Source organism: Tachysurus fulvidraco, chromosome 6 (genome assembly GCF_022655615.1).
Source record: "Tachysurus fulvidraco isolate hzauxx_2018 chromosome 6, HZAU_PFXX_2.0, whole genome shotgun sequence".
Lineage (NCBI taxonomy): Eukaryota > Metazoa > Chordata > Actinopteri > Siluriformes > Bagridae > Tachysurus > Tachysurus fulvidraco.
In genome coordinates, this window is record NC_062523.1 from 21,576,621 (window position 1) to 21,590,637 (window position 14,017).

Below are 14,017 nucleotides of genomic sequence, written 5' to 3' on the forward strand. Positions count from 1 at the left end.
TGTCTTTCTCACTGCCTGTCTATTTGTGTGCCTGATTGTCTATCTGACTGTCTGTCTCTGTGTCTAGTTAATGACCTGTCTGTCTGCCTGCCTGCCTGTCTGTCTGCCTGACTGTCTAGTCGGAGCTCTGTCTTTTCCTACTGCCTGTCTGTATGTGTGTCTGACTGTCTAGTCAATAATTTGTCAGACTGTGTGTCTGACTGACTGTCTGCATGACTGTCTAGTTGGTAATCTGACTATCTGTCTGAATGGCTGAATAAGTGCTTGTTTGTCTATCTGATTGTCTAGTCTATAATCTGGCTTTCTTTCTTTCTTTCTTTCTTTCTTTCTTTCTTTCTTTCTTTCTTTCTGTCTGTCTGTCTGTCTGTCTGTCTGTCTGTCTGTCTGTCTGTCTGTCTGTCTGTCTGTCTGTCTGTCTGTCGTCTGTCTGTCTGTCTCACTGCCTAGATCTTGATCTGTCTGACTGTCCTGTCTATCTGACTATTTGATGGTCTGTCTGATAATCTGTTTGTCTATTCATGATCTTTGGTGAAACGTGTAACTCAGTCTTACTCAGATGTACTTTGGCTGGTTCAGACAAGAATTCCAACATCTTTCCTTTTTACTTGCATGAAACTTTATAAAATGTCACTAAACTTCTGATCAGGCTGCTGCTGGTTTGTCAGAGCAGCATTGTCTATGTAACAAAAAAAATATATATGTTTCTCTTCCATGAGAAAACGTTTGTTTCCCATAAATTATTGTGAGTTTCTTGGCTTCTTTTTATACAAACCCTGAATCTGGACTTTTATGACTGTAGCAGCAACTCAGTTAATGATACTAGTCATACAGTCATGTGATATGGTCATCTAGAAGCACATGCTTTGGTTTATTTTTTCACTTTTTAACAAACTTTTAGTGAAAACAGTCCCTTGCACTGATTTATAAGGAGCTCAGTGTGCTATTGGTTACTTCAGATCTAGACCGTGAATTAAAGATGTAATGTAGTGGAGCTCTGTATTTAGAAAAGGTTCCTGCTTTATTATAACTGTAGCTGACCATAAATGCATTTAATCCATTGTTTTGCCCTGCTTTTTTTTCTTTTTGTCCCAAAGTTCTGTGCATGACACGCAGCTTGTTCCTGGTAGCAGATTGTAACCAGAAAGCTTGCAGTGTTTTCTTTTCTTTATCTGTGTTTTTAATTTCAGTACATGTTCATGTGTGTTCTGCACTTCCACAAAAACAGACACTGTTTTTGCTTTCTCAATGCATAAATATGGTTATGTTAAAAGCTTGCACATGGATGCAATAACTATCGTAATGAGCGGGACGTACTTGCGAATCAGCTTGGAGGGGCATTTTTCCCGGCATCAGCTCGAGCTTGTTCTGTCATTAATCATCGCTTGATCTTGGTCACTCATTTGGAGTAATAAAAGTTCCCATCATGAATGTACAACAGGCCTGAATCATTCTGTCACACTACCTTCCAGCTATGTCTCACATTAAATCAAGCAAGCAGAACATTTCCTAAGGCAGCCATTGCCTTTTAATTTCCTGAAGAACCTTAACATATCATTCATTACAAGAACTACACATATTTGGGTTTTAAAAGTCTCATAAATCAATAGTGGCCTGCCTGCAATAATTATAACAAGTTAACCTGTAATTTCCAGGACGAAAGCAGCATTCCCTGATCTTAGCATATGCAAACGAGGCAATTCAAATAGTGTAGGGATATTAATACTGAGGAGTAGGTAACGAGGTACAGCCTATGAATTATGCATCAAAAAGTAGTTGATCTTCAATAAAGGAAATGAATTCCTGCATGTAATCTAATTAGTTCTGGAAGTCTATTATGTTGAGCTGCAGAAAGCAACCGTCCTTGAAAAGAAATTTATTTACAGTGCATGTTAGCTTTGGAATGGAATTGCATTGTGGAGTGGTCCGAATGTTAACACTAACCTCTCTCTGCTCTCCCCTTCTCCCTTCTCCTTCTTCCATCCATTTATTTTGTTTTTCCTCCATCCATCCAACCGTTTCTCTCTGTTCTTTCACCCCCTCTGTCTTAACCCCTCCTCCACCTGTCTTCATTTTTGTTTTAGCTCAAGACCCGGGAGGCCTCCGAAGAGGACCCAGAGTGTTACATCGCCAGAGAATCCTCACATAATGCCTCACTCAGTGCCGGGCCTCATGTCTCCAGGAATCATTCCCTCTACAGGTAACACACTTGGCCCCTGCATCCTCTCAGGGATCCCTCTGGTCATCTGTTAAATGGCACACAGCTTAAAATGACAGTGAACAACCAAACTACCAGTCGTACCGGCTGACCGTTCACACGGCTCTGCTCTCCTCCACCTGCCTCGGCTAAGACAGAGGAAATTGGAGTGGAGAGTTCTCGTCTCAAAGATTATTTCACTAGATGCCGCATTCCGCCTTGAGTGGATTTTAATTAGCCCGATTAAATCCACCCTGCTTGTATGTGTACATAGGCGGCTATGTGAAAGTAAGCTTATCGCCACGAGAATCAACAGCAGCTGCATGTGCCTTTAGTTCCCCTCGAGCAGGTCTTATTACAGTGGAAGCTTTTGTTCTATTTGCAGCTGGTTTTCATTGGGTCAGCTTTGATGTTGTGTGCAAGAAAGTTGCCCAATTTGCATACTGGCTTCTCAGATTTTGGCGGTCTTTAATACTTATTCAAGCTTAATACACATTTGCACTAACAATTTAATATAATAATAACATTGAGGTTTTTTTTTCTCGTCTGTCCATGTAAGGAAAAAGAAAAAAACCTTCTCTCCCATTTGCAGATTTTCTTTGTAAAAGATAACAGATCCGGTGCTGGTGGGTGTTTTTGAAATTCCAAACCCAGCACACAGAATAGGCAACAATCTCCAACAATGGCGTCAGTACATCCTGAAAGCCTTTAGTTTAAGAAGACGGGGTGAACTTGTCCCCTCCTCCGCCTGTGCAGGGTCAGCCTATCAATGAGACATTTGGAAAGGCAATGACTCAGAAGGCATTGGAGTCGAATATTACAAGACAAAAGGCCTGGGTTCTTATTTAACATACAAAAACTATCCCCATGAAAGAAAACTTCCTTGAAATGAATCCTTGCTTTCACTAGGATGACAGGTGCTCTGATCCTGACATTTCACTTGCAAGTTTCAGAGAAAAGCAACATATTGTTACCAAGTTGCATTATGGGTTTATATTACTTCCAAACTCTCGTGCAATAACACAATAGTTTAATCACTGAGCAGGACTCATTTCACTCACGTACACAAACACAGACTTCTGCACTCAAACCTGTCCCGCTGGTGCATGTCATATCCATTTACTTTGATCACGCACACCAAAAGTTCAGCGGTTTTGCCACATTATGTGATCGTTCTTTCTATTGCAACCTTGCTGCAAATGGCTGTCAAGCAGTAAGGAATGGTTATTGGATTTGAACAATTCCTACATTGTTATTGGTTATAGGGACACTGAAAAGAGGCCTCTCCCTTTCTATTCTGCAATACACAATGGCTCTGCAAACAATGTGAAGTTAGTTAGCTCATTCTAATGGTTATTACTATGTTTTACATTTAGTTTTCCCTTAACTGATATTAGTTAATATGAACAGTTCTCTAAGTACACCATAAATAACATTAACATAGTTATTTTTGAAACAAACAAACAAGCAAATAAATAAGTAAACAAATACAATGATAAATAAATAAATAAATAAATAAATAAATAAATAAATAAATAGAGAAATAATAATAATGATAATAATAATAATAATAATAATAATAATAATAATAATAATAATAATAATAATAATAATAGTAACCCAAATAGTCAACACTTGCATTAACCAGTGTTTATGTGTAAATTATTACCAATATGAACCAACAGATTACTTAGTGTTTGTGGACGTTAACGACAACATTAATCTGAATCTTAAGTAAATTAACATCCTTTTAAAATATACTGAATTGCCATTTTTGCTTATTTGCTAATGTGAAGATATTTTTAGTCATGGGGCGAATAAACATTAGATAGTGTAGGTGTATTTAAATTTCCATGTCACAAACGGAACTTCATATGTGTAACTTGCTTTGCTTTGTTTTTGATGCCAATGTTGTATCAATGGTTTAAGTGAATGGAAATTCATATTATTCATAATAATTGAAACTAGACTAAATAAAATGGAAGTAAATGCTATTGGTTAAAGGTTAAAAGGCACTTTCCTTTGGTTCTTGATAAATGTTTTTGTTTGTTTGTTTGTTTGTTTTTTTGTTTTTTAAATTTTGTTAGAGTTTATTTTATTGCACTAATCAATCTACAGCTTAGCTTGTTTGCCAGACAGCATGTTATTTACAACCTTCCCCAGCAGGAATGTGATTACAGGTGTAATGCTAATGCTAGCAGTCGTGCCAGTGATCTATGTTACACAACTGAAATGAATAATTTATTGCCTCAGTTCCATTATGTGAAGATCTATCTAATAAAAATCTTGAGCATGGTGAGGATGACTACCATTAAACTGTCACTGCATGACATTGTCAAAATATTTAATGACAGCTAATTCCCTAATTCAGCTGCATGTTAGCATTTCTAGGTTGTTTGATATCTCGAGTAATAATACATAACTGAAGATGATCATCTTATTAATGCCACTTGAATATCAAGTTATATGAGCAAATATGATGTATGAAAAATAAGGACTGATACAGTGACCAGCAAACATTCATATCAGAATCTTTAGCTAATGTTTCTGTATAGTATCTTGGTTGTGGTTAATATACACCTGCCTAATATTGTGCCGGATCACCTTGTGCCACTAAAATATCTCTGATGTTGAGGCATGGACTCCACAAGACCTCTGAAGGTGTGCTGTGGTATCAGGTACCAAAACATTAGCAGCAGATCTTTTAAGTTCTATAAGTTGTCATTTGAGACCACTTTGGATTGGACTTGTTTGTCCAGCACATCTTACAGATGCTCGATCAGATCGAGATTTAGGGAATTTGAAGGTCAAGTCAACACCTTGAAATCTATTATGTAGCTCAAACCATTCCTTCATTGACCATTATGTCTCAGAGACCACTGTAATTACACCATCTTACATAACATCCTGCCACAGAGCATGCTTGTGCCATCCTTCCCTAGGTAAGTGATGCATGCATATATGACTGTACACGTGTAAAAAAAAAAGGTAATTCTTTAGACCAGGCCACTTTCTTCCAGTTTTTATGCTCACATGAACATTGTAGGTGTTTTTGGTGGTGGACAGGGGTCAGCCTGTGGCTACACAGACCCATACACAGCAAACTGCCATGCACTGTGTGATCTGACACCTTTTGTGGCATCAAAGCCAGCATGAACATTTTCAGCAAGTTGTGCTGCAGTAGCTCTTCTGTGGGACCATCATTTAGCCTTGGTAGGTATATTTTTGCAAGTAACCACTGCATATAAATGCCCTACAAGATCATACATAGAAACGCCCTTCAAGATCTGCTTTGAGATGCTCTGACTAAGGCATCACAATCTGACCCTTGTCAAAGCCATTCAGATCATTAAATTTGCTAATTTTACCTTCTTTCAAAGCAAGGATTTAACAACTGACTGTTCACTTGCTGCTTAATATATCCCACCACTGACAGGTGCCACTGTAACGAGATAATCAATGATATTCACTTTAACTGTCAGTGGTTTTAATGTTATGGCTGATCCGTGTATCTAAGCGTTAAATTGAACAAGAAAATGAATACCAAGAACTGAATAAGCATTCTTAGTTCCTACGTAAAAATACTCAAGGGCATGTATTGCTAGAGAAATGTCAGACAAGGATCTTATCTAGTATGTTAGCTCTGGTACAAACAAAGCGACCCAAAATAATGACAAATAAACAAATTTTTTTACTGCATGCATCTAATTCCCTTCTCGGAATAGCAACATATCCATACAAGGATTGAGAAAGTAGTTCTATCTGGTGTAAGATGGACATTGTGAAGATGTAAAAAGATTTCTACTCACACTTTTCAGACATAAGAATACTGGATTCAATAGTAATAAGATTATTTATACAGATGTGTACATGAGCAAAGAAAGACAGGCATGTTGCCAATAGAATATTTCTGTCAGAGCAAAAGAGATCAGAATGGAACCTGGATCCTGGATCTATGGATTAAATTATTATGTTTTGTATTCTTAGCCTTAAAAAATACCCCATACTGTATTCATGGACAAGATACTGATTACATTTGCTTGCAGTCATCTTTGATGTGTCACTGGGCTTTAGGATCATACAGTATATAGCCTATCTACTGCTAATTTGCTTATCTGGCAACGTCACAAGTAGTACAGCACGTGCCATTACACTGTTAATTCATTCTTTATGAAGTGTCAGAAACGGTTATAACATGCCATATCGGGGAACGTTCACTTTCAGTGTATTTCACAAAAGATTTCTAATGAAAAGGTGCCCAATGTTTCAACATGCTTGAACGTTGTAATGCTCTTGCATTTAGGACAAATCTCAAGATGTTCTTCTGCTGAATGTCATCCTTTTCTTACAGGATGGGTTGTAGCAAGCGCACGCCCTGCTGTTTTACACCATGCCCCTTTCAGTTTTGATCAGGTGACTCCACTTAACACGCATTAACAAAAAAATGTCCCTGCTGAATCTAGAAAATGATCAGACAGCATGGAAACCTGCAGCTCGCTCCAGGCTAAGCGCTCTGCCAAAACTTATACATGGAGCTTTCATTCACAGTTATATTGAAGTTATTTGCATGCTGTTTATTTTAAGCTTGGGCTGTGAAAAGGAAGGCATGCTTCTCCCTGTTGATTCTCAGAAAGAGGCACATATTCCCTTTGAAATGCTAAATTATCGTGTTAGTGTGTACGTGTGATAATCTTATAACAGTTAGTAATCAGTTCAGATTGGTATACTGTATTTCCAGAGATGCACAGATTATTCTCAAAATGCCGATTTTATCCTTTTGACAAATAGATCTGTCTACAGGAAGAGCATTTAAAAAACTGTCTTCATATGAAATACATTTCAGTACAGCATGTTTCAGTACACTACATTTCAGTACAGCATGTTTCAGTACACTACATTTCAGTACAGCATGTTTCAGTACACTACATTTCAGTACAGCATGTTTCAATACATGTTTCATTACATGTTTCAGTACCGCACTTTTAGTACAACTCATTTCAGTACAGCATTTTTCAGTGCGTAACGTTTCAGTATGTCACGTTTCTGTACTGTACCTTTTAGTATTTTGAATATGGCATGTTTCAGTACACCACATTTCAGTACAGCATGTTTCAGTACATTCAATTTCAGTACATAATGATTCAAAGTGGCATGTTTCAGTACATTAAATTTCAGTACAGCACGTTTCAGTACAACTCATTTCAGAACAGCACATTTCAGTACTGCATGTTTCAGTAAAGTACATTTCAGTACAGGACATTTCAGTACAGCATGTTTCAGTACTGTACATTTTTTAGTAGAGCATGTTTCAGTGTAACATGTTTGAGTACAGGACATTTCAGTACAACACGTTTTAGTATACTGTATACAGTACATATTCTGGCACTAGCAAAATAAAATCCAAAACAAAATAAAACACATTTTCAAAAATTGTTACAAAAACTAACACATTTATAACATATGCAAAAGAAAAAATCAATAGGCAAGCACCGGATAACGTTGTGACTTAGGCATATTCAAAAACAAACGTTCTCCTCAGCCACATGAAAACAGTGAAAATTCTAACTCTTTGCTAACATGTGTATGGGACCTCAGATACATCCTCCAACAAAATATTTTTATTCGTCTACCAAATGCATGGATGTAACTAGTAGTCATGGTGCATCTGAGAATTGGTGTTGTGAAGAAGCTCAAACAGCCCAGTGATCATTCAGATTAAAAGAGGAATCATGGGCAAACATGGATGAACATGAAATCGAAGAGAATCCCTACCTTTGTCAGCCGTCTTTCATTATGAAATGGACAGCAGCCCACCGCCAGAGAGTCCACACCAAATGGGGTTAATGAAATGTTGTGTGCCCTCGGACTTCGACATATTCCTCCTTCCAGATGTGAAATTACCCTGTCATAAACACATCAGTCAAATTAAATGCAGCTTTCTGCATCCCCTCCCTGTCACGAGCTTTTACATGCAACCGATAGTGAAATGGGTTGCAATGCAAATGGAGTGTGTTGTTTTCAATTTTCTCTACCCAACACCAAACTCTGCGTTGGGATGCCGCTGGACCCTTTCTGTTTCCACTTTTGATAAATCTAGTGCGATTCGGCTTTGGTCTTTATTACGGGCTGAAAAGGCAGTAGATAAGCACGGCTGCTACTAAGTCACTCTTTTGTGTACTGATGTGAAGTTAATCTGATTTTAATTTAATTACACTATTAGTAGAAGGGGCACATACTTTCAGTATTTGTTAGAAGAATGTTCTGACATTGCACAGGTATGGGGCAGCTTGCATGTTAATTAATAATGAACATTCTGACAATATGCCGAGGCATGACAGCGTTAAGCCAGTCTGCTGCTGGTTCCTTTGCATATTAATAGATCCTTCATTATTATTTAATATGACAGCTGCTTCAAGGGCCATGATCAGACCCTGTCTCCATTATTTGCTGTTTTGGTGCACAATGTGACAGTACCATACAATTCCTTATTGGTGAAGCGACTCCCCTCCCGGCCTGCCGGACACCTCGGCTGTTTGTTTACGGCCGAGGAGATTCCTCCATGGACATGAAAAATAGTCACCAGAGCTGCTATTTAAAGGTGACTTTAAAAAAAAAATCTAAACAGTGCTCGATCCCTGCACTCGATGCCGTGCATGCTAATTGGCGCAGATGAGGAAGGAGCGGGGTGCGTGACAGAACGGTTCGGATAAAGAGTGGACACATTTGTTATGACTGTTAGAGAAGAGCTGCATCGTTGCTGTAGTGTAAGTTTGAACAAAGCACAGCAGATAACTCTGTGGCTAACTGTGGCTAATTAAAGCAGAAATCCGTTCACACTTTGACGCAGAGGTCATTTTAAGATCTTATATTAAATAGGGTGAGGTTTGCTCAAGTCAGCTATGATTTCCAATAAGATTGCTGCTAAACTACCTGAATGGCCAAATTCATCCTACAAAACGTCCTAAAGCTGATTTGAGTTTATTTATTCCCCCGCCCGCTTTTCCGCCATGCATGTTATTTAGAAAACAGTTGACTCTGTCTGATTATACGTAAATGAAAGCTGACCTTCATCTGGACTGGAGGCCACATCCATTACGGCGAGGAGTAGCTCTCTCTCACCCAGCTCACGTGCGGCCAGGGGGCATGCATATGGAACAGAAGTGTGTGCTAGCAAACGAGTGTGGCCACTCTGACATCATGTATACTGTACGTCAATATGGTCTTGATGTATTCTAAAATGCAAACAAGCCCAGGAAATGAGATGCACCTTTGTCCCAAGCTGCACACAGTGCCCAGCACCATCTGCCTATCAGCTGCTGAGGAAGCGGCCTTGTGTACTAATGCCACATGCTCCATCTCTCCAGGCCTGCACGCTTAGCCCACAGACACACAAACACTAATGGTGCCATCAAGATGTGTCAGGAAAACGTGACGGTGAGTGAAAGAAATGATTAATTTACAGATCGTCAGCATCCCAATGAGATGAAATGACCGGTGTGATAGGTTTTAGCTGCTGATGCACTACAGTATATTGGGGTATGGAAGATGGACAATATGCACATCAGAGTACAGCAGTGAATTTAGTTCAAATGTTACTGGTATAATAATTATTATATTATTATATAATAATTACACACAGAGATGTGCGTTTATTGAGAAATGGTTTGAGGCACCTGCCTTAGTATTTCTCAAGACTTTCAGATTCAGGTCTTCGAGGATTCTAGGGAAGTAGAAGACAGGGTTTATCAGTAAGTGTCATGAACATCACCTTTAAAAGTTCCAAATCAGAGAAAGAAAATTTGGACGGAATACAGAACTAGCTGTTAAAAACTAACACGATGTAACATAAAAACCAAGAGACAGTTTCTACATAAAAAATGACTCATACAGTGATTGAAATAAACATCAGATCTGAGTCTACAGTGTGTTCAAAATGTCACCCTGTGACCATTTGCGAGTAAAACAACTTATTTTTGCATTTATCATTTAAAACACGTGCTCTACATCACACATACTGTAAACTGTGTCCTACCGCTGGACCACCCAGAGGCCATTTGGATAATAATAGACAGTAAATAATGTAAATGTAAATAATGTCCTTTCCACAACAGTTTGTTGAGTGGAATTAAGAAACCAAGAGCTCCTGAGGAACTAAGAGATTAGGCTAATTTCTGAGTTTATTATAGACTTAACACTAATTCCATCCTGTCAAAGTCTTCAAATGTTTGCTGATGAAGATCCGACCTCAAAGCCAACGACACAACGATAGCTCAAACGCAAATTGGTTCCTGACATTTTGGACATCTTGTAACATTATTAATATACTGCTGCGTAACTAATTGTAATTGTTATGTTAATCTGGTTTATTCCAACAATATGTAGCTTCCACCCTATTACTTAGCCTTGTCGTTAGTAGTTCAATGATTGAGCACAAGATGTAATGAAGTCACAAGCTACTAAATAAAGGTGTGTGTGTGTGTGTGTTTTAATTAGCATTTCAGTTAAGTTTTGTTTTGTTTGATGCGCTGTTCTATTCAGAAATCATGCACACAGTTTGCTTTCTGGTGTAGCTAGCAACTCACTTTCATTTAATTTATCATTTTATCCACAAAAATTCTGGCCCTGGGAATAAGCAATGATTAAGATACGTCTGCTCTGATGTCCTTCGTGTATGAAACAAAAAACTTTCAGGATACAATTTATGTCATATTTCTGTGTACAATATTGGGCTGAAATGACATTCCAGTGTTTTTTGGAATGAATTTAAAACACAAAACACGAGTTTCAATCTGACGTACATCAAACTGTCAGACCGTGGCACTGGAATGGATTTGACTTTATGGTCAAGGTGAAACATCACACAAGAGAAATTTTTAAAATAAGGCTTTTTCAGTATTATAGACTCATCGGGCGTGCTGAACTTACAGTAACTCTGAATACTTTTTGTCGAAACAAAACGTTGTTTAACGATTTCTAATCAAAACATTAAGCAATTTAGGGACTTTTTGTGCACCCGTCAGTCTCCTTACACATTTACACTTACATTTAATGCATTTGGCAGCCGCCTTATTCTTAAAAAGTCCTTTGAGGACTCTATAGATGAATACATTAACACTGGTTTACTAGGTTACACACCTAGGATACAATCAGCGTAAAAAAAATTTGTTATTTTTTTTTTTTTTAATATATACATAAAACAAACAGGGGAATAGTGCTAGTTTAATTGTTTCAGGAAGAGTTCGGACATCTTCGGACAACAGAAATGAGTCTTACTGTATACTTACCTCTTACCCTGGGAGATGGTGGGACCAGTCGAGCAGTGCTGGTACAGTAGATCTGAGGGAGCGAGGTGCACAGGATATTAGATGTTAGAGATAGCGTTAAAAAGTATTACACTAAATGTTTTCCTCTGGTGCTTTCTCACTGGTGTTATGCCATTGTATTGTACAGACATTCAGCAGTGTATTTACTGTGTATATGAAATGACAGTGTGCAGCGAGCACCGCAGCTGGAACCTCTGCTTCCATTCATCCATTCACATCATTTCATTAATCTCCATTTATGACTTCCAGACGTCTTTCACTGCGCTCTCTTTCAGCCTCTAGAAGTCGCTCAGGTATATCGGAAATGACCAAAAAAAAAGACAGTGAGCCAGTTTGCTCTTTCTTTCCTCTTCTCCTGTGCGGTGGTGTCTGTTAGAACTACATTAAACACAATGGAGCTGATTTATTAGAGGCAGAGAGAAAGAATTAGATTCTCAATGTCCACTTTCTCATTAAGGTGCCGTATGAATGAGTCATGAAATCGGCCGATACTATAAGTGAAATGACTGCGAGTAATTTTGAACTTTTCTTGAAATATTTTCTTGCCAACACCCAAGAAACTTTAGTGTATTTTTTTTTCTGAGGTGTGCAGTGACGTGCTCTTAAAATACAAATAGAAATGGAAATATTTTGGTAGAGTTTGTTGATTCCATTAACTCACAGTCATCATTTTTAATGATTTACACACTTCTTATTGAACTCTATATTTAACATTTAAAACAACATTAAGAATCAGTTTTTGAGTGTGTGTGTGTGTGTGTGTGTGTGTGTGTGTGTGTGTGTGTGTGTGTGTGTGTGTGTGTGTGTGTGTGTGTGTGTGTGTGTGCATGTTAGAGAGAGAGAGAGAGAGAGAGTGTGTGTTTTGTGCGTGTTTGAGAGAGAGAGAGAGAGAGAGAGAGAGAGAGAAAGAGAATGTATATCTGTGTGTTTTGTGTGTGTGTGTGTGTGTGTGTGTGTGTGTGTGTGTGTGTGTGTGTGTGTGTGTGTGTGTGTGTGTGTGTGTTTGTTCTGCATTGGAAGCTTCTCCCTGCTGCTGATTTGTTGTTTCCACTTTGTCATACATCCCCAAACTGTTTATTTACAAACAGAAACCATGGCAACATGTCACTTCTGAAATGTTATTCTGACTCCATCTGTCACCATCAAAGCACCACGGCGTCTGCGGTGTATTTGGGGAGACAGTAAGAGTGTGCACGAGAGAAATAAGCGACGACGCCGACGACAGTCAGACTTCCGACTGAAAACATCCTGTCATTGTGATGATCAGTTGAATAAGAGAAAACGAACCGTGCTGATGAGGAAGCTAATGTTCTGCTCTACTTCCAGCACAGCCAGGATGATCAGCTGACATTTCAGTAGTTGGAGCATACACAGTGTCAAGGAGCTAAAAAGCCATGTGTGTCATTGTCTTTCCTTTTACCTGTAAGATCATCTGTCTTCATCATCTCTGGAAGATATTTGTGCCACACAATTTGTCAAATATTCTCTCTCAAGACTGCGGCGTGGCATATTCACATATTCCACTCTGTTTAAATATTAACTACTCACTTACTCCCAGGCCTGTGATGACAAGCATAATTTCTCTTCGCTCTCTCTAACATCTGCATACAAATATTCCAATAATATATAAGCACGGATTCTTTTTCAAATATCATCCTCATTGGTGGGTTTCTTGTGTTTGATTCGCAGGTCTCACAGCCGCAGCTGCTGCTGCAGCCGCCGCCACCAACGCTGCAATCGCAGAGGCCATGAAAGTGAAGAAGATCAAGCTAGAGGTGATGAGCAGTTACCACGCCAACAGCACGCAGCATTGCATCGACTCTGAGAACGGAGACCTCAGCTCCAGTGTGGGTAAGTCACATACTATCACTCATCTCCTAAAGTTCAGGGATATGTTCTCCCAAAGCTTAGACTATTTTTAGTTTTAAACTGAAACACTGGTCCACTGCACTAAAATAGTAAAACTAGCATGTAAAAGACTGACTATTAATGGTCTTGGGTTCTGCAACCTATCTAAACTAATGCTAGATTTCCTAACAGCAAAATACAGTGGCCCTCTGAGCAAACGCTCGTTGTTTACAAACCCGTAATCTCCAGGTACAGCTCTTTAAAAAAAAGAAAAAACAAAAAAAAAACAAATTAAAAGCACTCATGAGCACTCAGCTAATAGCTATTAAGTAAGTCACTAATTCAATTTGGTGGAGAAAATTGCCTTTGAATGTCCCATTTCAATTAATAATTTTTTTTTTTGAGATACATTTACATCTCTGTATTTTCTTTTAATGCAACATTACTTAAAGCTATTTCTTTGTGGAAATCACACTGTAATATAAAAAGCACAAATCCATTACATATGATACCCTTAATCCCTAAGCTGAATTACTCGTGTGATTTCCACCCTGAATATATCCGCCATGTGTTTAGGATTTCCCAGCTGCATTTGACACTGTGTGTTTGGCCCAAACAGGAAGCGTCCTAAGCAGATTTAACAAAAGGAGAA

At 38.5% G+C, this 14,017-nt stretch overlaps 1 protein-coding gene across 2 annotated transcripts in view; it reads left to right on the plus strand.

The window, feature by feature from the left end:
- dachd (dachshund d) overlaps nucleotides 1-14,017 on the plus strand; it is a 112,207-nt gene that overhangs the window by 52,041 nt on the left and 46,149 nt on the right. For both annotated transcript variants that reach the window (XM_027166014.2, XM_027166015.2), the window contains exons 2-3: nucleotides 2,082-2,197; nucleotides 13,207-13,368. In XM_027166014.2, coding sequence (XP_027021815.1) covers nucleotides 2,082-2,197; nucleotides 13,207-13,368 — 278 coding nt within the window. The remainder of the gene's footprint in view (nucleotides 1-2,081; nucleotides 2,198-13,206; nucleotides 13,369-14,017) is intronic.